This window comes from Chenopodium album, chromosome 12 (assembly GCF_948465745.1).
Source record: "Chenopodium album chromosome 12, dcCheAlbu1.1, whole genome shotgun sequence".
NCBI lineage: Eukaryota > Viridiplantae > Streptophyta > Magnoliopsida > Caryophyllales > Amaranthaceae > Chenopodium > Chenopodium album.
This window is the reverse complement of record NC_137845.1, coordinates 32,431,545-32,457,339: the sequence shown is the minus strand read 5'-3', so window position 1 is coordinate 32,457,339 and position 25,795 is coordinate 32,431,545. Positions and strand designations below refer to the sequence as shown.

The following is a 25,795-nucleotide window of genomic DNA, read 5'->3' as shown; positions in this document are numbered from 1 at the left end:
GTGGTAATGACAGTACTTGTTTTTGTTGCGGTATTGAGCCGAGCCTCTCAGCGGTTGGGGCTTCTCAAACTCAAATTTATCTTTGATTTCCATTAGGATTGAGTAACAATCCTTGTTGAAATCATACTGAGGCTCGTACGTCTTGGCCTTTTTTGACTTCGTCTGATGGCTGTAGGCCACCCAGACTTCCTTTCGTTTGCCGTTTCCTTCTTTTTTCTTCCCGGCCGAGTCTTGTTAAGAAGGTTTCTTCTTCTCAGCTCCCTTGGCCGGTTGTTCTGCTTTAGTTAGGGAGCAAACATCTGATGCTTCAATGTAGGCTTCGGCCTCTCGCAGCACGCCTACGTACGTCCGAACCTTTTTCCTGACCAGATCAAACTTGAAACCATTGTGCCTTAATCCCCGGAGAAATTCAGAATAGGCCATTTCGTCCGGCAGATTATGAATTTAGGCTTTCTCTTGATTGAACCTTTGGATGTATCAACGTAACCCCTCAATCTTTCCTTGGATGATCGTTGCCAAGTTCAGGCTGGTTTTCCTTGGGGGAATATTGTACGAGAAGTTTCCAACAAACAATAGACTGAGAGTGGTAAAGCAGTTGATGTACCCGGCCGGCAGGCTATTAAACCAGCCCTGCGCCACGCCCTTAAAGGTGGCCGGGAAGCACCTGCACCATGTGGCATCATCCACACAAGTACACTTTTAACCTTTGCTGGTTGGGGGAGTTAAGAATATCCTGAGAAAACGGAGGCGGCTTGTCACCTAGATTTAACAAGCGCATTTGCCAATCAATGGGCTGAGGTTGAGCCGTCGGTCTGGCCAGGTAGGCTGCCTGGTCGAATGGCTGGCAATATTGCCCATATTGTCCAAAGACAGGGGGGTTAGGTGGCAAAAATGCATTGAAATTCTGGGGCGTCTGATATGAAATGGTTGAATTGGAATGGGAGTTTGAGCTTGACTCCTACTGGTCCCGACCGAGCTGGTATGCTTGGAGGGGGTATGGTTTGAGAAATCATCCGACATAGTTGGCGTAGAGGCGGTGTCCGAATAGGTTATTCGTTCGTGCTGCTTATGCCGTATGTACTCCCTTGCATCCTTCCAACGCCGAGAAGGCTCAGTTATCTCCTTCGGAGGCTGTCTGGTCTGCCCCCCAGCCGACTGCGTTTTCTCGAGGAGCCTAGACATATCCGTCCGCGGCATCGTCGGCGAACGTTCATGTCGGCGGAATGGGGTATTCCCAGCGTCTTCAGCATTGACTACCTTGCTCTGGGTCTTCTTTTGAATGCCCTCTCCTCCTCTTCTGGGCGGTAGCCTAGAAGAAGAAGGCATCTTACCCTCAAGCTCCCTTCGGAGCTTGCTCAAGGCGAGCTTAAGTGAACCAGCAGTTAATGGAGGATCCTCGGCCGCATGAAATGAAGCGATCAGAGGATAACTATAATTGATTGTTGCAACTATATCCTCTACATACATGTCTGTCCTCACCAGGACAAGGACCTGCATTAGGTGTCTGACCATCTGTTGCCATAACGGACGAGTATCCCCACAGACGGCGCCAAATGTTTGGGGGTTTTTTGGAATCCCTTGGGATACTGGTCGCGCTCCACGGACAGAATGGCTCAAACACTTGCAAACACGAATATTTTGTTGCCGGAATATTCGCCTCCGAAAGTTAAGTTAGTAATCGGAATTCGAAAAGCTAGAGAGAGAAAGTAGAGAGAAGTTTGAGCTGATTTTATGCTCTATTAAATGTTATGTCTTAAATCCACCCCTCTCGTCATAAATAATTAGGGTATTTATAGGGGTGGGAAATGATGCCCCTTTAGGGTTAGTGACCTAGCTAGGATGGCGTGCTTTGATTGGCGGCGCAATCAGGAGAGGGCACGTGTCCCCTGGGGGCGCCGTTTTGCGGCGGTCTAGGATCTTGGGCCTCCTAATGTAAGGAGGCCTTCATTCCTCATTCTCTTGTCAGGTGCTCTCATTATTGACACGTGTCATCTTCCTATAGGGACACCTGTTGCCTTTTTATTTAAGCCACATGTCTCTCTAGGATTGGATCACGTAATTGGGGTATTTTTTACCCTAAACATGACCTTATATGATTCTTCAAAGCTACATTACCCACTAGGAAGCTTATCTATGACTAATACAATATTAAAATTTCACTAATTATGTTGAGTTGGATTCCATTATCACTACTCTTTACACTAACATTTATATGTGACTGATCACATGGTATAGCCAACCACCATAGGGTTACTTAGTAATATAAGGTTTACTCTGTTAATGTTATAGAGTTACTCAAAAAGTATTATAAACGATTACTCTAACAATATTATACTAATAGAGTTATTTTGTGAATGCTATAGGGATTACTTATATGGCCGACCACACAAATAACGCATTGTACTCCTAATTACTGGTGGAGTGGGTAGGTTCAAAGCCTAATTTCTCAGGTTAAAATTTGCATATTTTGCACATTAAGTTTTGGTCAAAAATGTCCACATTAGATTCTTTGCAAAATCATGTTATTCTTGCATTTGATTGGATGATATCATATACTCCGTACATAGTAAGATTGGGAGTTATTGTCACAGGGATTTGATAGTATATACTTCGTCAGTTCGTCTGCATTCAATTAAGATACATACATCATATACTTAAGCATACAAACATACTCCTTCCGTTTCACAATGATATTTCTATTTGGAATCTTTGACTTTCTAAAAATAAGAGAAAATATTCTAAATTTCTCTCAATCTATAAGAACAAATATAGTCATATGAGATCCAATTTGATTCATCTTGATGACTACATTATAAATATCTAACTTTTATATTTTTTGCTAATGTGATACTAAAGATATTTGCGGTCAAAGATAGGTAAAAATTTACCTCGATTTACGTAAACAGGAAGATTATTATGAAACGGAGAGAGTACTAAATTTACAAGAATAACGAAATTTTATGAGGACTAACGATGTTAATGAGCTAATAACATTAACACTATGATTAATATACTTGGAGCTGATAAGTTCATACATCATCCTAATTCTTATTTCTTGTAAAAAAATTCCTACAGATTTTTCGACAGCTTATTGTCCTCTACCGAACTGATCGCTCAGTTCATACACATATACATTAAATTAGATGCTGAGGCCTCTCTACACAACAATGGATTCCGCTATTAGCTCATCTGTTAACAATACTTCAATATCCCTACCTACAGCACTGATGTGCTCTCCAAGCTCCATCCACCTCATGTCACTGAGTATCAACATGTCAATGGCATTTTCTGCTAGCTTGTTTTCCTGCTTCTCAAGCAGTTTATGAAGCTCAGTTTTAAGTACATCTTTCAACCATTGTGGGCCAATATTCTTTCTTGATGTCAATGTCCACGACTCCAAATCTACAATTTGCTCAGAGATCTCTACTATTCGGGCATTTATATGGTCAAACAACAGTCTTCGCTCAGATCTTGAACATAACTCCAATTCACCATATCTCTTCTCAAGATCTTCGAACACCCAGGGGTCAATAGGACAATCTGGGGAGTGCCATGTTCCATGAAACAACTCAGAATCAGTTTTATTATTAAGCCCGGAGAGGGCCAACACATCTACCAAGTACCAAGATTCCCAGCACTCTCCAGCTTGAGGAAAGTGCTTGCCATCATGCAACTCGGTTGAATCCTCCCCGTACTCATCACTGGAAACAACCACAGATCCTTCATCGTAAACTTCTGATTCCAGCTTAAGAAGCTGAAGTTGTTTTCTCAACCCTGAGTGAAATACATGTTCAGAGTGATAAATTTACTAACAAATGGTAAAATAATTGGCAAGTAGTAAGGAAACACAAGGTTACATCGTATATGCAACATCATTATATAGCAATATCCATCATATCTAGGAATCATCATCATATACGTACTGATGCAACTCACAAGCAATGCACATTAACAATTACCATTGCCACAACCGACAACAAACTACTAATGCTAGTTTAATTTTTTAATAGTCTCTAATCTTTGCCATATGTTTATTTCACTCTTCATTTCCTTTTCAAGTACCCATGTCGGACACTCGAGACTTTCACACTTCACTTTGTGACAAAATCAGACAAAACTTGCATAAAATGACTGTATGACTTTAAACTTCTAGCCAAGTCTAAATAACAAAGATCCTAGCTGAGTTTCCCTTACAGTTTGTTTGGATAATATTAAGGGAAGGAAAAGAAGGGAAGGGAGGTGAAGGGGAGGGAAGGAAAAGGAAGGGGATGGAAGAATGGAGAGTTTTCCTTCCAAATCTCTCCAATTGTTGGAGGGATCATTTTCTTAGATTTTAATTTCTCCATTTATCTTCCCTCCAATTCCCTTCATCCCTAATTTGTTATCCAAATGAAAGATACTCCCTCCCTCCATTTCCCTTCTCTTCTTTTCCCTCCATTTCTTCAATCCAAACACACTCTTAATAAAAATGGATAGAGGGAAGCGGTATCAGTATGTAGTATGACTTAGTAGCTCACTATACAAAAAAGAGCCTGCACAGCCTATAGCTTTTTCATCCTTAGTTCTACTACCCACTAAAGCCCCCCCCCCCAACTTTCTCTTTGAAATTCTAGTTCTCTCCCCTCTTCTCTTACCTTCCTAAAAAACACTTTACGAAAAACTGTGTACAAACTTCAGACTTCCTCATTGCAACTTCAGACTTCCTCATTGCTTAGAGATATTTATTTAGTGAATTATCATTACTGTCAGAATTTCAAAGCTTTACATCAAAGTATTATTGTCTCCACCTTAAATAACACTACCTTCACCTGAGTTGAAACTAATATGGAAAAGAAAACATATGGGAGGTTAGTTCTAACCATTTGATTAACCCATATCCAAAAGCTAATACAATTTATATGATGCTTTGATCATATCCCAACACTATACTCTAATTTCATAATTTGAAACCCATATTTACCCAACCAACCAACTAGCTTAATTGAAACTTCAAAGCCTCCTTTAAATGGTACAAAATCGAATCAGATCATAGAAATGGAATCTTCATCATTCAAGACCATAATAGTAAATCATTCATATTAGTTGATTGCTTGCAAAGTAGCAAGTAGGCCACAAAAGAATTGAATATCATTTGCATGATATCAAAAGGTTCAGCAGTTAAGTACACATTAGGTAGTAGTGAGAAGGCTACTTCTGGCAATCTTGAAAAGGACACCAGCAGGGGATCCATGATGTACAAAAATTAGATATAAAAACTAGCCGATACTACCTAAATTGTTATGTAGTACACAGTTAATACACTGGTCATACTAAGACTTCGTATCACATTACATTCCTGTTCCGTTTAAAATAAATACTAATTTGATTTAAATTCAGATTCTATATAACCACCAGCATTAGCTGTATAGCATCCTTTCAGAAACATATGGACTTAAATCTAACAATCCTGGTAACGAATACCAAATAAAAGAATTTAGGTTGCAATAGCATTACTTGAAATAGAATTGTTACTTTTAAAAATGTATATATTAAATGGGAAACTTGAAAGAGAAACAAGCACCACATATATAGATTCTCACCATGAAGTTCAGCGCTGACTCTCTCAAAACAGTCTGAACCAGATGAAACATCTTCAACAAAAGGAGCTTCCAAAACTGAAACAGGACTGGGTTGCTCAGACTCCTTGCTGTTTGCAGGAGAATCTGCATGTGTTGCAGCACACTGCAGACAAGAGGAATCTCCTACCTGCAATATCAAGACAATTACATTTAAGAAGATAGCACAACAGAACAAAATATCCAAAGTGAATGACTATAACTATAACTGCTGAATTTTACACAACAAATTTCAAATATAATGATGACTGCCAATTTAAAAGGAGACATTTGTTTTATTTGCCATAAAATCTTTGACAGATGAAAAGATCTTATGTCACGTCAAAACAAAACATCACATCACTCAAAAAGTATGCCAATCTAATGCCCCTATAACTCTAATGGGGTTGAAGAAAAGCATAGAGAGACTTTCCTTAGGCAATGGTATTGGTTGAGGATAGTAATTACAAAGGAATGCCTCAATAGTTAAAAAATATATATATATATATATATATAAATCATGGTAAATAAAAATGAAGGTAGATTTGATATTAGACAAAATCTTTATTTGTTCTCTTTCCTTGCATATATATTACAGAGTATATATCAATAATATCATTCCAAGGCTCATCATGCTCCTAATTGGGAGCTGGGAGTGTGGAGTGGTATACCTTCTAGAAAAAAGAAACTAATTGATTCCAGAACTTCAGATAAAACAGTTCAGCGGGCACACTCTTCCAAGTTATCTCATGAAACTCACCCTATCAACATGTGAAAACCACCTTTGCATGGAGTGAGGACATTTTGATTCAGTGGCTAAATGTGCCATGATTTAAGAAAAATGAAGAGACAAAAAGCCTTCAGTTCCTACATAGTGGCAAGCCTAACTTTAGTGGGACCGACATGTTGAGGTTGAAGGAGTTGTGTCAGATAGGTTTATGATCTAGACCACATGTAGGTTTCCCGGATAAGTTAGGTGAAAACCCCCTTACTTCTAAGGTCATCATCATGTGGAGGGCATTTTTGAGGAGCAATAGAATTATTCAGTCAAGTTTCTAATCAATTTTCAATATTGGACAACATACCTCTTTTTTGCCACTCTTGAACGTTGCATCTAGCCATCTAGTGCTTTCCCTTGAAAATGTTTAGGATAATCAATAATACCCTAACTAAAAACTTTCACTGCTCATCAAATTATGAAACACTTTATCTCCTCAAGTGTCTAATATAGTAGTATACTTTCTCATAAGTAAAGAGTTGTTCTTTTTTTCTTTTTATTTTTATTCAATAAATACTACAGATTTGTATACTGATATATATGATCCCATACTTTTTTAAGGGAATTCAAACAACAAAATCACTAAACTGCCATAAATGAAAGGTAGGTAAGATCGGGAGATACCAATGCCTTTTTCTTTAAGAGATGGCTCTTGTTTGTGGCACGCATTTTGAGGTTGAGATTATACAATGTAAACGAACAAATTAATCAGAATAACTTTAACACATGGTACCTAATCCTTTCCTATTCCTGGTTTTAAAATTATTTTGATGAAATCGTTCATTTACCTTTACTAATCACCTCCTAAAGTGTGATCCTAAAGGCTGTGTTGCAAGCAAAAGAAAATGGAAGAAGTATATATATACACAAAAGGTTTATTTCCTCTTGTCACCCTCCCAAGACTCAACAATGAACACTGAATACTTCACAGAATTCAATTCAAAATAGGTAATGTTATTAGCCAATAAGGAACAAAAAAATTGTTCAATCATCACAATACATGCCACAGTGTTAAATAGCTCTTATACATATTGATAAATAAACTCATAATGAGCTTGAATTTGTATCCTTTACACGGAACATTAATGCTGCATTATCAGAACCTTTGATGTTTAATAATAGCTTATGGGAGGGCAAAAGTACTTTGTTTCGATAATTTTCTAGGATCCTTTCAAATTTAATAATTGCTTCACTAAAAGGCTAAAAATAGAAATGACAAGACAAGAGTTAATTTTGAATACTCAAATACTCCTCAATTGCACTAGGATTTCTTAAAAAAAAAAAAACAATTCAAACCAAATTGCTAGATTCAAAAGTATCAACTAGTTTATATTGTCATTAAAATTAAGATCCAAGGCATTATAAGTAGTAAATGTAGGTCATTAAGAAATAAGAATTATAAATCAAAAGAAACATAATCATTTCTAGCCCATCTCTTCAGTCTTCCGTTCTTCATTTTGCCATATTTCCGCATTAAAATATCTCGCCTCTACTAAAAAGAAGAGACAAATAATTATGTCGTTTAACAAGTTCGTTCATTTAAAGGATACTCCCTACAATTCTTTTTGTTCTTCTCATTTGGAATTTAACCTTTAGACTCTTTACTTAAAATTAGAGATTATGTGGGGGTCTTGTTTGATTCGTCTCAATGAGTACTTTAGAAAATTCATCTTTTAAAATTTCTAGTAACATGTAATTATAAATATTAATGATAAAAAAAAACATGCATTGGCAAATGGAAAAAACAGATTGGAACATAAGAAATCCTAAACATTGGAGACATAATAAATGTGGTCATGTCATATCCGGACATGCAAAAATTAAACAAACCAAACCAAAAAAAAAAAAAAAAAATTGATATTGAACTAAATTGTAGATTTGAAATTTGATTATATCCAATTTTGTCAGAATTCAGAACCAAGAATGAGACAACCTGAAAATTCTTGGTTCAAATTAGAATCAGCACATTTTGACCCAACTGACCCTAATTTTGTTGTATTTTAGATATGGTAATGAGATTATGAGAAGCTTCACTTCACCTATTATTAACCTATTTGTATTATGAGTTTAGCAAGATAAATTTGGATGTGAATTAGTGTTTGTTACTACTTGCTATATGGCACTTATATAAAGTATATTCTGTAGAGACTAGATACACATATTGCATTTAAAATTTGAAACAGAAAGGCCATCTTGAATTTCCTTTACTAGGGTCGACCCATAAGCTTTGGTTCTTTAGCAAGCATTGTCCTACCCAAGATCTCCTGACCTAAAACCCAGGACCAAACCCAATAGAAGCATACACAAAAAATGAATAAATGAACAAACATAACTTATCTAACCTGTGGCAAAGAAGGCATGCCACTTGTTGAGGAACCATCTTTTGGTATATTACAGGACGGAGATGCAGTAGCTGGTTCATCATAAACATTGTTCTTTTCCTTTTCCGCAAAGTCTAGACATGAATCATTTCTACTTGATGGCACCTCTAGAATCACAGTTTTTACATCAGGTGAATCCTTCCCGTCAGTGGTGATATTTATCATGTTTCCACTGCATTGCACTTCATGTATATCATCAACCATATCTACCTTTACATCAAAAGACTCAAATTTCTCATCATTAGGTTTACTGCTACCTGAAAAAGATACACCCTTTCTTCTAGAATTCCTCTTAATAGACTTGTTTCTCATATGATCAACGTTTTCTTTTCGAATCAGAAACCTTTCTGCAGTAATTGCTTCATTCCTTGAGTTAGATTTAGGACTTCCAAGGTGATTAATGGAAGACGGAAGAGACCTAGACCTTGGTAGATTCTGAACACAGCCATCCTTCCAGCCATCCCTACTGCTAATACCCAAAGGAGGATTAACTTTTGCAGTTTTATCATTCCTCCCAGATGTGCGTAAATGCTCATCCTGTGGAACTACAATGTCCGGGCTCCGTTGCCTTATGTCTACATCTGGAATAGCAAGCATATCAGCTAGTGTGCTGCCTTTACTAGACGCTCCATGCTCTTGAGACCTGTGAGTCATTTTCCATCTCTCAGAGAGTCTCTTTTTGGCCTCCATATTGACAGAAGACTCCATGTAGCGTAATGATGAAGCTTTGTTAGGAACTATCCTGTTAGATGAAGTCCGGGAACTTGCAAAAGTGACCTCTGATTCATCGGATGAATCATTTTCAGATGTATCGTGAGAACTTTCATCAGCAGAATATCCTTTATACCCATTATATCCGGATGATGAAACAGTAAAGGAATCGGTTCCTAATTTATTTCTCATTCGGCGAGTAATTTCCCTGGCCAGCTCTCTAGATTCCCGAGATTTTCTCCCATAATTGTATGAATCACTATGTTTGCTTCCCTTACCCCTCACCTCAGGTCCAAGATGCTTTACATTCGAGCACTCATTATACAGGTTGAAATCGGACTGGGGCTCACAAGGGCTGGTGGACGATGCAGATTTAGTGATATTGAGTGACTTGCTCAGATTAGGCTTCAAAACCACAATTTTTGTTGGATTTGATGAAGTATCCTCATTACCTCCTGAGTATCTCGAGTTATGCAAATCTGTACTATGTGGAGTGTACATGTTACCGTAACAGCTAGCCGAATGTTTATGAGAATGTCTAATATCGATTTTTGGAGAAGCTTCACCAGTTGTCTGACACCCAATGACATCAATATTACATTTTAAAGCATTCTTGGAGTTCATGCCCAATACACAACTTTTATAATATTCAGGAGAATCATGCAAGTCATGAAGATGCTTCGAAAATAACGAATCAGGCTCCTGGAAAATTTTCAGCAAAAGATCTTTGTTAGAATCAAGCACATCAAGTGCATCATGATACTCTTTTGAATGCTGCAGATTTTCATCAGTAGAAAAACGCTTGATATCCATGAATTTTTGCCTTATGAAGCTAATCTCATCCTCACAGGAAGTCCGATTGGAAGCTGCATGAAAAGTGTTGCTTCTGATTTCCATATTAGATCCGTCCACAACTTCATACACATCTTTAAACTGCTGTTGCCCTGTTACACTCTTCCTGCGTGATCGGCTGTCATGAAGTTTGCCATTTTTGGAAAACCCAGCTGAATTAGAACCCCGCTGATGACTATCAGACTGTCTCTTCTGCTTTTTGTTAGTGTTGTGCGGAGTAGGCAACCCATCAAGACCCATCAACCTAGCAATAATGCTTGGTGATCGTCTTCCAGATTCAGTTTCCTTAGACATCTCGTCAGCCAATAACTTCTTCATAGTGGTACCAGTTGACAGCTCTCCACTACCTCTTCCCAAATCAAATGACAACTATAATATACAGATAAAACCATAAGCTACAAAACCAGAAATTTGAACTCAACAACCAAATTTAACATTAAACCACCTAAGTTAAACTAAATCACAACCCACTCCAAAACCCAACAAAGCAGGATGAACAAGAACCTTAATTCTAGTTATAGAAGTACTCAATTTACCTCCGAAGTTGAAATGCTACTGCAAGAACCCGAATGAGAACCTGAATTCGGCGACCTATTCTGCTTTCCAACTAGCTGGTTTCCTGAAACGGAAGTCACATATCACCATCAAGTAAGCTCCAACAAATGAACTACACCAAACGAACTTATACAAGGTTCTCAAGCTTACGGTAGCTATAAAACCCATCTAATTGCATAAAAAGCAAGACGAAACAACCCGAATTCAACCATTACAGCAACTCAAATGCAACAACAAACACAAAAAGCAACAACCCGAACGAACATGTCATCATAAGAAAGTAAAAAAGAGTGATTTCTAGAATGCAGCATCATTATAACCCAAATTGAAGCAAGCAAAATCATGGCACTACCCACTAAAGTAAAGTAACTACCAATAATTACGGCATTTTAATAAAATTAATTTTTAAAAATTTGATTATCCTAAAAGTAAGACACGACATACTAACATCTACTATATTTTTGAATAATTATGCTGAAAATAAAATGAGAGAATCTTAACCTCGATCAACAATGGTGGTAACATTAACTGAAGGCGATGAAACCCTAGCATGCGGTCTTCTTCGCCGAAATCTGTCCATTTTCAGTCATTTAAACTGCTTTTTTCCCCCTTTTTTTTTCTCCTATTTTGCTACATTAAAGTAGAAACAATTTCTAGTAAAAAAAAAAAAAAGTAACCCTTAATTTTAATTCAAATTCAAAAATTGAAAGGTGACAAATTCATGGAATCTAATTAGATCCTAGAGTAGAAAAAAAAAGACACTAAAAAAAACAAAAAGAGGAGAAAAGAACAGGAAGCAGAGGTAAAGGATAGAAAGTGAAAAAACAAAAAGAGGCGGGCATTAATGGCGGACTATGTAGCTCGAATTTGTTTCTCTCTCTTCAAATTATCAGGGTTTTTTTTTTTTTTTGGGTAAAGTTATAGAGTAGTAGTGTAGCAGTGTAGTGAAGAAAGTGGGGTTTGGAATTCAAATACCGAAATCTGACAAGTCTCGTTTCTTCTGAGACTCTCTTTTTCAAAATTATTGTGTGGACCTGGTTCACATTAATTATTAATGTGAATCAAAAGTCCACACGTGTCAAAACTGTCAAACTCCGGTCTAAGCCATGTCGTTACTTTTAGGCTGGAAAATTTTTGTCCCTTTCTCTCTCTACCTTCAATCTCCAGCCCAGATCTAAGAAAATTCAAAGAAGATGGCCGATCAAACATCGACAAATTGATCTCAATAGAGCAATTGGTATTTTAAATCAATCAAAGCATATATTACTGAAGGTAATACAAATCAAAACCCTAAAATATCAGTTTGATTTCAATTTGTTCTAAAAGAAAGCAAAATCTAAATTATTTTCCGAGAACATGCAATTAAAGACATCAAACAGGAGGAAGATAACCTAGAATCAATTTCTAAAGGTAGAATTATATTATGTATCTACTAATTGCTTGATGATAGATGAATTTATGAGATAAATATATGTATGATTTTAGTAATTTGGTGATATAATTTGATTTGATTTCATCTAATATATTATTAATTGAATTAGTGGGATACAATATGATTCCATGAAGTGATGTGAAATTATTTGCTAATTGCTAATCTAAAGTTATAAGTGGCCGAATAAGGTCACTATACTATGAGTTTGCAAATTTTGGAATAGATTAGTTTGGTTTTGATATTAACACTGCAAATTTATTGGTGTTATTGGGTAGAATTATGCTTAATTTATGGCGTTGTTAAGTATTTCATGACTTAGGTCTGGTTGATTTTATTGGTGTCGTTAGAGGCAGCTGTGGTTCCTTCCCTACTTTCCTTCTAGGATACTAAGATAAAACTCTCATTTGTAGGAAGAGGATTTAAGGGATGCATTACTCCGTATCATATGCCTAAGCATGGGAATAGGCCTTGCTTGAATATTAGAACAAAAGTAGACACTAATTAAAGCTATTGTATAGTGAAGATTTGATCAAATGATTACCAGTTTATCTTATTGACTCAATAATATCTAGTTCATGGAGTAACCATGTGAAAATGAAAAGGTTACATATTATATGTGCTCGAAAATATAAATGGTCAAATATTTATATTTTTATGTACTCCATGTTTTGATGTTTGGTTGACAAGCAGGGAACATCTATTCTAGCCTATTAGCTCAATTGGTCGAGCACTGTGTAGGTTTATTGGCACAGAAGATGTAGGTTCAAATCCTACATAGATAAATAGTGACCCTTTTAGCAAATAGTTACCTTTTTTCATAGTTACTTTTTTTCACATATTGTGACTCTTTTTAGAAAATAGTTACTTTTTTTCAGAGTTACCTTTTTTTCACATATTGTGACCCATATATACATATAGTTACCTTTTTACATTTTTTTTAGGGATCCTTTTTAACATATAGTGACCCCTTATAGTTATCATTTTTGTAATTACCGAATTATTACATATAGTGACTCCTACTTTAATATAATCACCCATTTTTCACCTATAGTGACCCCTATTTAGATATAGTCATCTTTTATTTACAATATTTTTACACATGGTGACTCTTATTGAAATATATATAATTACCATATTGACACATATAGTGAACCCAATATATATAGAGAGTTGGGCGGTTTTTCCCCAAAAATTAGGCAGAGCTCGCTTTTAAGTATAACCACGTGTGAAGCACGTGGATTATTGCCAAATTTTCGACGTGAAATGAAGTCTGGAATTTAACTGACATATAAAAGTGTCGCTGAAACACGCGAACCATCAAACATAGCTGACGGTCTTCCCAAGCGTAGAACCAATAGTGTTGAGAAAGTAAGCTTTTTGTAGTAGTGATACATAGTCACCATTGTTATTGTCATCTTTAAAATATATACTATATATATATAGTTAGTTAGTTAGTTATCCTTTCATTGCCTACGTAGGATTCAAACCTACATCGTTGTGCACTTGCACAAGCTCTAGCAATTGAGCTAATAGGCTTTACAGTTGACAATCAATTTCCAGTAATTTCCAAAAGAACAAGATATAACACAACAAATCTCATACAAAGTATACACGTTATAGCAAATATTACAACTAAAATCAAACTAAGTAGAAATTACACAAAGTAAACCAATCCATTAAACAGTATCACCATTGTTACTTATCATGCCCATATAGCTTAAAACCATTTTGTAGTTGCCAGCCTACAACATGACAAATTGGCACTTAACAAAAATAATCATAATAGGAAGAAATAAAACCACTAGATTTCAAATCAGCAAGACACAGTTGAATTGAGACGTACCAAATAAGAGTATAATAGCTTTGTGGTTTCCATGTCAAAACTCGATCTATACTTGAAATCAGCTGATCTTCTAATTAAACTCTTCCAGTCATGTAAAAGAATAGGTTTCAAAGAAGCTAAACATAGTCTAAATAATAGGGTAATAACATATTAATCTTGTCATATACTCTACCCAGCTTGAACTGATAAAGTAAAGTCATATATGCTCTGCCTTTCCCCTGGCCTTGACCACCCATCTGAGAGAAAATCCCATAATGCTAATCAGGATTCTATTATAAAGTCTAACTTTAGTATGACCAATAAACACACCCAACTGACTATAATGACTCTTAAATAAACTAAACAACTTTTTTGATATCTATATTAACCCTATTTAATTTTACTTAAAGAGTTAGCATATCTCACAAAATTAGAAAAACAACATATAATGATTCTCTTATTCACACAGTGATTAACCTGCCTGTTATCAAGCTAATAAACACTCTTTTTTCAAATATAGTAACCCCTTCTGATTCATAGTTACCCTATTAATCTATTTCACTTAATTGACGTTTAGACTAAAAACAAGTCATCTCCATATCTCATAAAATTATAACTGACCCTTGCGGTTATAATCACTATAATAATCCTTGTTATTATCATCAAAATTCTCACTGTCAACAATAATTACTTAAAGTAAAGGTTAGGGATAAAGCTACGGGGTCATCGTTGTTAATTTACACACTGGTATCCAAAATTAAAATCTCTAAACCAAATATGAGAGCAAAGATGATAATATACGAAATCAAAACCATAATTAAATAGCTAATGTATAAACATTAAACAACAAAATTCAATTTAAATATAAATCAAACATGAATTGAACAAATTGAAACCCTAGATCATTAATATTAAACAAAATTCAAAAAAAAAAAAAAATCCAAAGAGCTTCGAAGAGCTTCAATTTAAGAAGAATAACAACATAATAACCTTAAAAAGTTCAATAGCAGCTCGAAAATCAGAATTTTTACCACGATTATGTTCATCATCGTAATTTGCTGGAGAACGATGGCCTCTTCTCATCTAAATCGTTCTACCGCCTCTCGTTTTCACCATTGAAGAAGAAGCTAATAAATCTTGAAAGTGTAGAGAAAGAAAACTTCTGTGGGCGAGCTTTAGAAGGAGAGAAAATGGAGCTTTGACGAAGAGAAGACTGAACTTATCAGGCGAAGAGAGAGAAAACAAAAGGTAAGAACAAGGTAACGTTTTGGGCCTTTAATTCAAAATGAGACTAGAAAAAAAGAAGGGACTAAAATTATAGAGGGTAAAGAAAAGGTTGAATTAAATCGGGGAGATGAAAATTTAGTGTTTAATGAAAAAGATAAGAAAGGTAGTGTAATAAAAAAAAAGTTAAAAATGTAAGAAGACATGTGGCACGTTGGTTGGATTGGAAAAGAAGATAGGAAAGTGCAACAAAATATGTTTTTTTTTCTAATTTTAGTTTTAAATACTAACTATAGATTATACGGTGTTGTTTGGTTACACAAAATAATTGGGAAAATTTGAAATTCATGGAGCTTGTTTGGTTGACCATAATAAATAGAAATGTCGGAAGTGCAAATTTATGGAAATTTAAATCAGCAAAATTGGTCTCAATAGCACCAACTATAGCTTGGGTACAAATAATAGCAAAACCCTAATTGGGTGCACTCTACATCACAAATTATTAAGTTCGGTGTAAGAAAATGTTTGAAAAGACATCAGGCACCGGAGATTTGCCGGAAAAGCGTTTTTATTATTTTAATATATTTAGCCAATTTTCAGCTTTTTTTTATTTTCTCTCACCTATATAATGACTTTACTATACTAAGGACATGCACCCTTTATTATTATTCACCCATTAAAGTAATACCACTCCTTAAAGAACACCAAGGTGAACAACAAGGAAGAAGACCAAGACCAATCCTAAATCCTAGGCAATCAATCGGCACAAAATAATTTTTAAATTGTACTTTGGTAAATTTTGAAACTCGATTTTTATCTTTGTGTTAAATACATGCATTTAATAATCACAAACTTTCATATGTGGCTGGCCACACCATGTGGCCAGCCACTTTTTTTTTTTTTTTTTTTTTTTTTTTAAGAATGGTCGGAGTAACTTGATCATTCATGGGTTACTCACTCGGTCATTCAAGGGTTACTCGGTCGATCAGGGGTTACTCGCTTGGTTAGGGGTTACTCTGTCAGGGGTCTCAGTCGGTTAGGGGCTACTTGGTCAGGATTACTCAGTCAGGGGTTACTCATGTGTTAGCTGGCAACACCACACGCAAAAGTTGCTAATTGATTTTTTGTCTTTTAATTTGTTTTCCATAATTTCATGAAATTAGAATATTAGTTGGTGTTATGATGATTTGTTGATAATTTATGTCGTTAGATTTCGTTTTATTTTGCCAAAGATAATCCATTCGTTGTAATTTATCATGAATATCATTACAAAATAAGTTAGAGAAAAGTAGTTAAATAAGTTAGAGTGATGAGTGTCATTTATGGCGCTCAATAGAGTAGCTTTTATTTCCTTTTTCTATATTTTCTTGCTTTATTTTCATATAATCTTTCTAGTTTTCTTTTATTTTCCGTCTTTATAACTCATTTTGGTTTTTCGTTCACTTTTATAAGTTTTTCATGATCTTTGTTCTTATTTAGCTATTTTAGTTTAGTTTTTATTCATTTTGCTTGCTCCTTTACTTTTACTTGAATTTTTGTAAGTGAAGTTTCAAAGTTTTATTTGCTGCGCTCTCACGGTTGCGCTCTCATTGATTCTAGGTCATGAACGCGCAAATATTTGAAGATCAAGGGCTGCCCTCCTCACGAGCATCATCACGAGAGCACCGACGATAGGGATGCACGAGAGCGCTAGGAGCAAAACTTCGCACAAGGATCTACGAGCAAGCAAGAGGAGCCATGCACGCCACAACACCACATCAGGGGTGCGCGCGTGCAAGCCCCCCTGTGCGTGCACGCAGACCCTTGCGTGCGCACGCACGGGCCTGTGGTGCATGTGCACGACCCTCCTCCGAGCCCCTATGCTCTCTTTACTATATATACCCTTAACTTTTCCTTTTTTAGGGGGATGACGATTTCACTTTTACTTGAGACTTATTTCCAGATTTAGTAGAGAGAGAAAGTAGAGGGAGAAACTTTAGATTACTTGTTTTGTACTTCAAATTACATCTTTGAGCTTGGATTTCATCTCCAATCAATGAAAATTAGTGAGAATTTCTTACTTTGAATTTACCTTTGCTTGATCTTTCCTTTAATCCTTGAATGTTTGATTTAATTGTTGATCTTTGGTTTGAGAATTTATTGCAATTTAATTTTCTTTTTGATTAAGCTTGAAATTATGATAATTGTGATTCAATTTGCTTTGTTTTTCAATTCCATTATGTTTTGTGAGTAGATTAGTAGCTAGGGAGAAGGGGAAGCATGCTTGATTTATGATTTTTGCTAGTTGATGATTCTTGGTTGATTGAATTGTTGCAATTAAATTGGTTGACATAGTTATGCATGTGATTAATTTGATTAGGAGTGATCAACCTAGATAATTAATCTAGATTGCATTGCAAATTTCAATGACATGAACCCTTGATTTGAGAATTGCTTTAATTGGTTGAATTTGATTGTGATTTTCCTTGTTAGTCATTCATAGTGAACCCTAGCTTGACTTATAGGAGATAGCTCTTGAATTCTATTAATTGCAACTATTGTTTGTCCTTTGCAACGTTTGAATCAATTGAGTTCTTCATCGATTGGCATAATCATTGAGCTTGCATGTGGAACCTTAATCCCTAGTGTTTAGCATATTGATTTTCTTGACTTGATTAGTTGATTGAAACCTTAGTTACAACTCAATTCACCTCTTATTCTTCGAAGTAGCTTGACCATAGGCTATAACATTCTCCCTCTCATTCCTCGTGGTTCGACTCGGACTTGTCCTATACTAGGAATAAGTTTGACTTTCTTAATTGTTTGATTGGTGGTGCTTTAGATTTCAACGACCTAGATTACCACACATCAAAATGGCGCCATTGTCGGGGAATGATATTGGTGCTTTGCTATAGTTGTTGAGTCTACTTCATTTTTAATTGGAAAATACAAAAAGATTTTTCTCTTTTTGGCTACATTTGTAGCCGTGCTACTAATTGTTTCTTTTGAGATTGTATGCGTAGAGCACGTGGTCGTTCACTAGTGCCACTTGATCCGGAAATTGAGAGGACAATTGTAAGGATAAGAGTTGCTAGACGTTCTTGAGTTCTAGCCCTCCAAGTGAAGAGGAACCACAACAAGAAGACACAAGCAAGGATGGGAGAAAATCCAAGGGTGGAGTTAAAGGAAATGGGGATTCCGGGTGCATACAGGTTTGAAAGTGGGATTGCTCCACCTACAACACTGGCAAATGACTTCGAAATAAGGCCGGCAATGATCACTTTGATAGAGAGGTGGCAATTTAATGGGGCTAAACATGAAAGCCCGCTAAACTATCTCAAAGAGTTCAAAAAGTATTGCAACACTATCAAAGTGAATGGAATTTCCCAAGAATTCATCCGCCTTAAGCTTTTTCCTTTTTCTCTCATAGGGCGTGCCTTGGAATGGTTAGACAAGGAGGTCAAACCCAACTCTATAAGGACATAGGACAAAGTGACCAAGGAATTTCTATCCCGTTTCTACCCACAAAAGAAAACGGCGGAGGCTAGAGCTTTGATTCAAGGTTTTAAGCAAAAGTCTAGTGAAAACCTCTATGAAGCATGGGAGAGGTACAAGGAGTATTAAAGAGAATGTCCTCACCACGGAATTCCTACTTACCAAATTATTCAAATCTTCTATGGTGGCCTAAGTCCTCAAGAAAAGTCGTGTCTTGATGGTTATTCCGGTTTCTTTCAAATTCCTATTCACCTGGATGACCAAGAGAAAACAACTTTTACTTACCCATATGGAACCTTTGCTTATAGGAGAATGCCATTTGGGCTTTTCAATGACCCCGCCACCTTCCAACGGTGTATGATGAGCATATTTGGAGATATGTTGTAAGAGGAAATGGAAGTGTTCACGGATGATTTTTTGGTGGGAGGTGTTTCATTTGAAGCTTTCCTTGAGAAACTTGAAAAGTGTTTGGCTCGGTGTGAGAAAGTGAATCTAGTCTTGAATTGGGAGAAATGACACTTTATGGTTGAGGAAGGCATTGTCCTTGGTCATAAGATCTCCCACAAAGGAATAGAGGTGGATCAAGCGAAGATTGGAGTCATTGAAAAGCTACCACCTCCGGTCAATGTAAAAGGTGTGAGATCTTTCTTGGGGCATACCGGGTTTTATAGGAGATTCATCAAGGATTTCTCTCTAATTGCTAAGCCCCTCAATGATCTTCTTCAAAAGGATGTTGAGTTTGTGTTTGATGATAGATGCTTGGAAGCATTCAATAATTGAAGAAATCCTTAACTTTCACCCCCATAGTCCAAGCCCCGAGATGGGATTTACCTTTTGAATTGATGTGTGATTCTAGTGATACGGCTATTGGAGGCATTTTGGGTCAAAGGGTTGATAAGAAGCTCCATGTCATCTATTATATGTCAAAAACCCTCAATGGAGCTCAACGAAACTACACAACAACGAAAAAGGAGTTTTTGGCAATTGTGCATGCTTTTGAGAAATTCCGTTGTTATTTGTTGGGTTCCAAGACCATTTTTTTCACGGATCATACGACTCTCAAATATCTCTTTGCTAAGAAGGAATCAAAGCCTAGATTTCTTCGGTGGGTGCTTGAACTTCAAACCTTTGATATTAAGATTAGAGACAAGAAAGGGGCGGAGAATGTTGTGGCGGATCACCTCTCCCGCCTTGAGGACTTCCAAGTCCAAGATGATGGTTCCCCTATCAAAAATAGAATGCTTGATGAATTTTTATATGTTATTGATGTGAAGGAACTCCCTTGGTTTGCCGATTTGGTTAATTTTCTAGCATGTGGGGAGTTTCCACCTTCATTTTCGAAGAATTAAAGAAAGAAGCTCAAGAGAGAAGCTCGACACTATTTGTGGGATGATCTAATTTTGTATAAGCGAGGAGTTGATGGCTTGCTCTGTCATTGCATTCCAAGTGAAGAAGTGCCGAATGTCTTGAAGATGTGCCACTCGGATCCTGGTGGTGGTCACATAGGAGTTTCCAAAACCGCTTCAAAGATTCTCCAAAGTGGTTTATGGTGGCCGCATCTTTTTAAAGATACTTGGGGTTTTATTAAGTCTTGTGATAGATGCCAAAGGACCGAAAACATGTCAAAGAGGAATGAGATGCCTCAACAACCCATCCTCGAGTTGGAAGTTTTTGATGTATGGGGCATTGACTTCATGGGACCATTCCCTTCTTCTTTTGGAAACCAATACATCCTTGTGGCGGTCGATTATGTTTCTAAATGGGTTGAGGCCATTACCACCCTACAAACGACCACAAGGTGGTGATGTACCTATTCAAAAAGATCATCTTCCCGAGATTTAGTGTGCCCAAGGCGGTAATAAGTGACTATGGATCACATTTTGTACATAATGCTTTCCAAAAGTTGTTGAGAAAGCATGGCGTCATCAATGTTTTGGTCTTCCCTGCCATCCTACTAGTGGACTAGTTGAGGTGTCCAACCGTCAAATAAAGTTGATCCTTGAGAAGACGGTTGCTAGCAATAGGAAAGATTGGGCGGACAAGCTTGATGATGCTTTATGGGCATATCAAACGGCTTTCAAGACTCCCATAGGCACCACTCCGTACCATCTTGTCTATGGAAAATCATGTCATCTTCCGGTGGAGCTTGAGCACCGCGCTCATTGGGTAATCAAGAAAATCAACTTCGACTTGGCGAGTGCAGTAGAGCAAAGGTAGTTGGATCTTCATGAATTAGAAGAACTTAGGCTTGATGCTTATGATTATGCAAGTACCTACAAAGCTCGATCTAAGGATGCTCATGACAAACTTATTGAGAAAAAAGAGTTTTGTGTAGGTGACTAAGTTCTTCTTTATAATTCTAAGATGAAGTTGTTCCCCGGAAAGCTCATGTCAAGGTGGAGTGGTCCTTATTTGGTCCAAGGTGTCTTTCCATATGGTGTTGTTGAAGTTTCTATGTTGGATTCATCATCTCCGTTCAAGGTCAATGGCCATCGACTCAAGAAGTACTTCGATTGTGCTTTCATTGGCCTAGTTCATAAAATGATTCTTTGTCAACCACCATGATAGGTGGAGAACGTCGAGCTATGACGTTAAACAAGCGCTTCCCGGGAGGCAACCCGGTTTTCTAACCCTTTCTTTAAATTTTTCATTCTTTTTATTTATTTTATTTTTGAGAAATTTTCTTATTTTTCTTTGTTTACTTGATTTTAGGTACCTTGGGATTGATTTGAATAAGATTTCCGACAATTTTGGTGCTAATTGAAGGGTTCAAGAGGTTGAAGTTGAATTAAAATGAAGATGAGATTGATGTGCAAGGGAGCTCTCATGGTTGCACTCTCGTGGATTTTAATCATGACCAAGTGCTTTTTGATAAATTGTGTGATTTTTGGTCTGTCCCTCTCGTGGGCATCACTCGAGCTTGACGCTCGAGAGCGTCGACGAGAGCACCACACACACGAGCACACAAGCATTGCGCGCAACCCCCCCTAGCCGACCAGCCGTGCGCACGCACGAGAAGGTGTGCGCGCCCGCACGGCTGGGGCAGCCTACTCCCCCCATTTTCGTCCCTAATAGCAGCCCCCCCCTCATTTTTCACTCTCTCTCCCCGACTTTCAATCTCTTCTTCTCCTTCATTTTAATTTCTTTTTCTTCTTAAAATTTCTTCACAAAATCTTCATTTTAATTCATCATTTCACAAATTACAACAACAAAATCACAATTTCACACACGAAATTTTCGAATTTTCGTCCTCCAAATTCGAATTTTGGGTCTTTGATTTTCGAATTTTGGGTGCTTAAATTGGGGTTTGGAACTTGCAACTTGGTGTTCTAATTGGCTTATTATCTTCAATTATTTCATTTTCAAGTGTTTTAAAGCTTCATTGAGGTATGATTTCTCATTTTCTAGTCATCTTCTTCCTCATTTTTGAAGCTTGAAACCCTTGTTTGGGCTATAATGGTAGATTTCCATTGTTAGTTCTTTTTGCTTGTATATTGTGTTGTATGATGTTATTTGATGATACTTTGAAACTTTTTCATGATGAAATTGTTTACCTCACTTGAATTCTTGACATCACCATTGTTGGTCATCTTTCTCTCTCATGGGTTTGTTCATGGTAGCTTTGTTTCTTTGTTTATTCAATGTTTTGGATAATTTTGCCTATGATGATTCATGATTTTGGTCTTTCATGACAAACTTTTGCCTTTGGATTGGTGATTAGTTGCTTCTTATTTCTCATAGAATATTTCTATGGTTGCTACTATATTCATGGCATTAGTTCTTTGTGACCAATCCTTGTATCATTCATGTTGGATTATCTTTGTCCTTGACATTTCTTGAGCAATTCTCTATGATTATTTGGTGATGATTTTATCTCTTATGCACTTGTGTGTTTGAGACAATTTCTTGATGAATTTCTTATGCTTGTGCCTTTCTTCTTGTAGATGGCCTCTATTCGTCGCAAGAAAAGAGCTAGAACAAGCACAAGCAAATCCCGGCATGTTGTTCCCCCTCCTCCCGAGGTGGTTGAAACATATGGCATTGATTTCTCAAAGGAACTCCATTGGGATAGATTCATCCAATTGACAAAGAGAAAGCTTAAATCCACCCGCTTTTATGATCAAGAGACTACTACATTATTAGGAATAGATGAAGATGTTCGTCTACTTGCCAAGAATTTAGGCCTTTTGGAGTTTTTGGATTTGAATGCGCCCACTTATGCTCGGTTAACATATGAATTTCTTTCGTCCCTTGAAGTGATTCGTGAGAATAGTGGTGATTCTTCAAGGACATTGACTTTCCAATTATTCAATAATGATCATTGGATTTCGGAATCTCAACTTTGTTCATACTTTCGATTTCCTTGGGCCGTGGATGAAGATCACCTTGTATATCCGGCCAATGAAAAGATGAGTGATGAGCTGAAATGGTGGCGACGCATCTCTAATGAAGGAAAGTATGAACCACATACTTCAAAGGCCGCATCTATCATCCATCCGGCTATGCGATACTTCAATTGTATTCTTACCTATGCTCTAAGTTCTAAAGATTCGTTGGGCGCTATTTCTCGTGAGGAGTTATGTTGGCTTTGAATAGCGGACCATGAGCAAGGAGAGCTTGAGCTTGTTGATTTTACTCAACATTTGATCAATCGATTTCTTGATATTAGAGACGGTGTTTCACTCTCGGGGAGCATTCAACTTGGGGGCATGATCTCCATTCTTGCCCTTTGCATTGATGACTCCTACAAAGACTTGCTTTGTGAACTTCTGCCCATAGTTGATCCTCACGAGAGGACTCCTTCCCACTACCTCAACATTTATGCTCTTGTCAATCAAAAGTTTCTTGAGTGTACAAAGAGACAAGATCTTTTCATTTGGAAGGTCTCTCGAGTTAAGGATTGGTTCTTGATTCCAAGCAAAGAAGCCACCGACCGAAAGACAAAGAAGAATACTCTTACTTGGAGACCCCCACGGTGTAATATTGATCCTTCTCTTCGGTGGAAGACAAATCATTCAAGAACCAATTCCGATGATGTTCCTTCAGCGGATTTTCAAGCTTTGCCCCCGGTTGAGCGGGGAGGTACACCTATCCCTTCCTCTACTTCTTCTTCTTCACTTGAGTTGTCTACTTTGCATGCCAAGATTGATTCTATTGCTAATGTCTTGTATTCTATGCCTTTTGGGAACGATTTTACTCTTGATTATGATTTTCATGCTCGTCAAGTGTATGATTTGCATGTTAGGAGGGGGGAGATCGAACCGTACTTGAACTATCTGTATCTCCCGGTCCAACAAGGACCTATCCCTCAATGGGAACCCTATGACCCCTCCCGTGGACCTAGTCTTTGTTACCCTTATTGGGAAGGTCCTAATGTCCCCCCTAGTGCTATTGTTGGCACCACCCCGACCACTTACGATTATTAGCGGCCCGATGGGTGCGATTTTGCTTATGATCCTTCGAATCCTTTGCCTTTCCCAAACCCCAAGACATTTGGTAGGTGGGGCTTGTCGGGCGAGCCAATCTTGGATGATTGGTCTCACTTTTTCGAGGTGGATCGAGCTAGGAGAGAGGGTAGGTTGAGGGGCAAGGCTCCCACAGAGGTGGGTGATTACGCAAGCCCAAGTCATGTGGTTTTGGAGACCGGTGAGGGGAGTACTCATTCTACCCCTTACCATAGTGCCGAGTGATTCCATCTTGTCTACCTCCCCTTACCTATTTGTTTTCTATGTTGTTATCTTTATGCCTATATGCTATTAGGATTTGAGTTTGAGGGGTAGTTCATTTTAAGCTTGGGGGTGTTATATGTTGTTTGTGCTTCACCTTTCCCCCCTGGCTTTTATGGTTCACTCTTGGTCTCTTTTGCTTGCTGGTGTTGATCATTGATTGTCTCATGCTTCTCTGTTGTTCCGTATGGCTAATGATAGTTTCTTGCTGATGGATTATCTGCTTTAGTTCCTGATATTTTTAATTGTTCGCTTGATTACTGTCCTGATGATTATCTGCTTTCTGCTTCCTGATGATTCTGCTACTGTCCTGCATTCCCGTATCCCTTATGAGTTACCTGTATCCCTTTTATTTCTTTATTTTCTTCTCTCATGAAGTTACTAACATTCTTTTGTGTAGATATTTCTCTTTCTTTTTCTTTATCTCTCACTTTTTAGGTCCTTGATGAGAGCATTCGACGCTTGGAATTTGGTAACGAATTTCTTGTTATCGTACATGTTCTTTCTTATCACGATCTTTGGGTGAGATCTTTCTATTTTCCCTCTTTTTCTTTCCCTTTTGTATGCATAGTTTAGGAGGAGTTGAATGGTTCAAGGTTGCTTGCTTTTAACACCTTAGTGTGTTTGGGGTCATTGGCACTGTAGCCGAATGACCATTTGTTTATCGATTGGGATATTATGTGTTTGGCTTGCTTCCTTGTGTCTTTCTATTCCTTCTTCTTCTTCTTTACTTTCTTTATTTTTTTTTATCTTTTCTTTTTCCTTTTCTTCTATTTTCTTTTTATTTTTCTTATTCTTTTTGTTATCTCCTTCTCTTTTCTTTATATTTCTTTTTGCATTTTTCTATTAAAAAAACAAAAAAACTTGAAAATCATGCATATAAATAAAAAAAAGACAAAACAAAAAAAGATTTTCTTTTTGAGGCAATGCTCTTATTTCTTCTTTTTTTGCTTTTGCTTTGGACTTAGTACCACTTGGACTTGTATTTTTAGAAATTACCTTTCTTAAAAGGCAATGGTTCGCACAGTTTGAGAGTATCTTTGGTTGACTATAGGATAGAGTATGCAAAGGTAGTCATTTAGAACTTTTGGGACCTTGAAGCCGGATTCTATTGTTTTTGAAAATTTGCAATTGCTCCCTTTTGGTGAATTTGAAACTAATAGTGAGTTATTGCTACAACCATGTGAGGTTTCATTCTTTTCTAGCCTTCTACATATCTTGCATGAGCAGCGCATGGATCCTTGGC

At 37.1% G+C, this 25,795-nt stretch overlaps 1 protein-coding gene and 1 non-coding gene across 5 annotated transcripts; both read right to left on the bottom strand.

Annotated features, from left to right (window-relative positions):
* Positions 1–2,903: 2,903 nt before the first annotated feature.
* Positions 2,904–15,392, bottom strand: LOC145570485 (uncharacterized). Of its 4 annotated transcripts, XM_081629595.1 has the most exons (7): positions 15,157–15,392; positions 14,147–14,382; positions 11,373–11,501; positions 10,853–10,935; positions 8,715–10,685; positions 5,580–5,745; positions 2,904–3,774 (listed from the first exon to the last, which is right to left on the bottom strand). In XM_081629595.1, exons 3-7 carry the CDS (start codon positions 11,449–11,451, stop codon positions 3,158–3,160), a joined length of 2,916 nt encoding a protein of 971 aa, XP_081485721.1. In that variant the 5' UTR covers positions 11,452–11,501; positions 14,147–14,382; positions 15,157–15,392; the 3' UTR covers positions 2,904–3,157. The 4 variants fall into 4 exon arrangements, with proteins under 4 accessions (XP_081485721.1, XP_081485720.1, XP_081485722.1 ...); XM_081629594.1 differs by lacking the exon at positions 14,147–14,382; XM_081629597.1 differs by lacking the exon at positions 14,147–14,382 and having other exon boundaries at positions 2,905–3,774; positions 11,373–11,443.
* A 3,477-nt stretch (positions 15,393–18,869) lies between these two features.
* LOC145573297 (small nucleolar RNA R71) lies at positions 18,870–18,975 on the bottom strand. The gene has a single exon (XR_014097346.1). It is a non-coding gene; the product is annotated as a small nucleolar RNA R71 (small nucleolar RNA).
* Between the last annotated feature and the right edge of the window lie 6,820 nt (positions 18,976–25,795).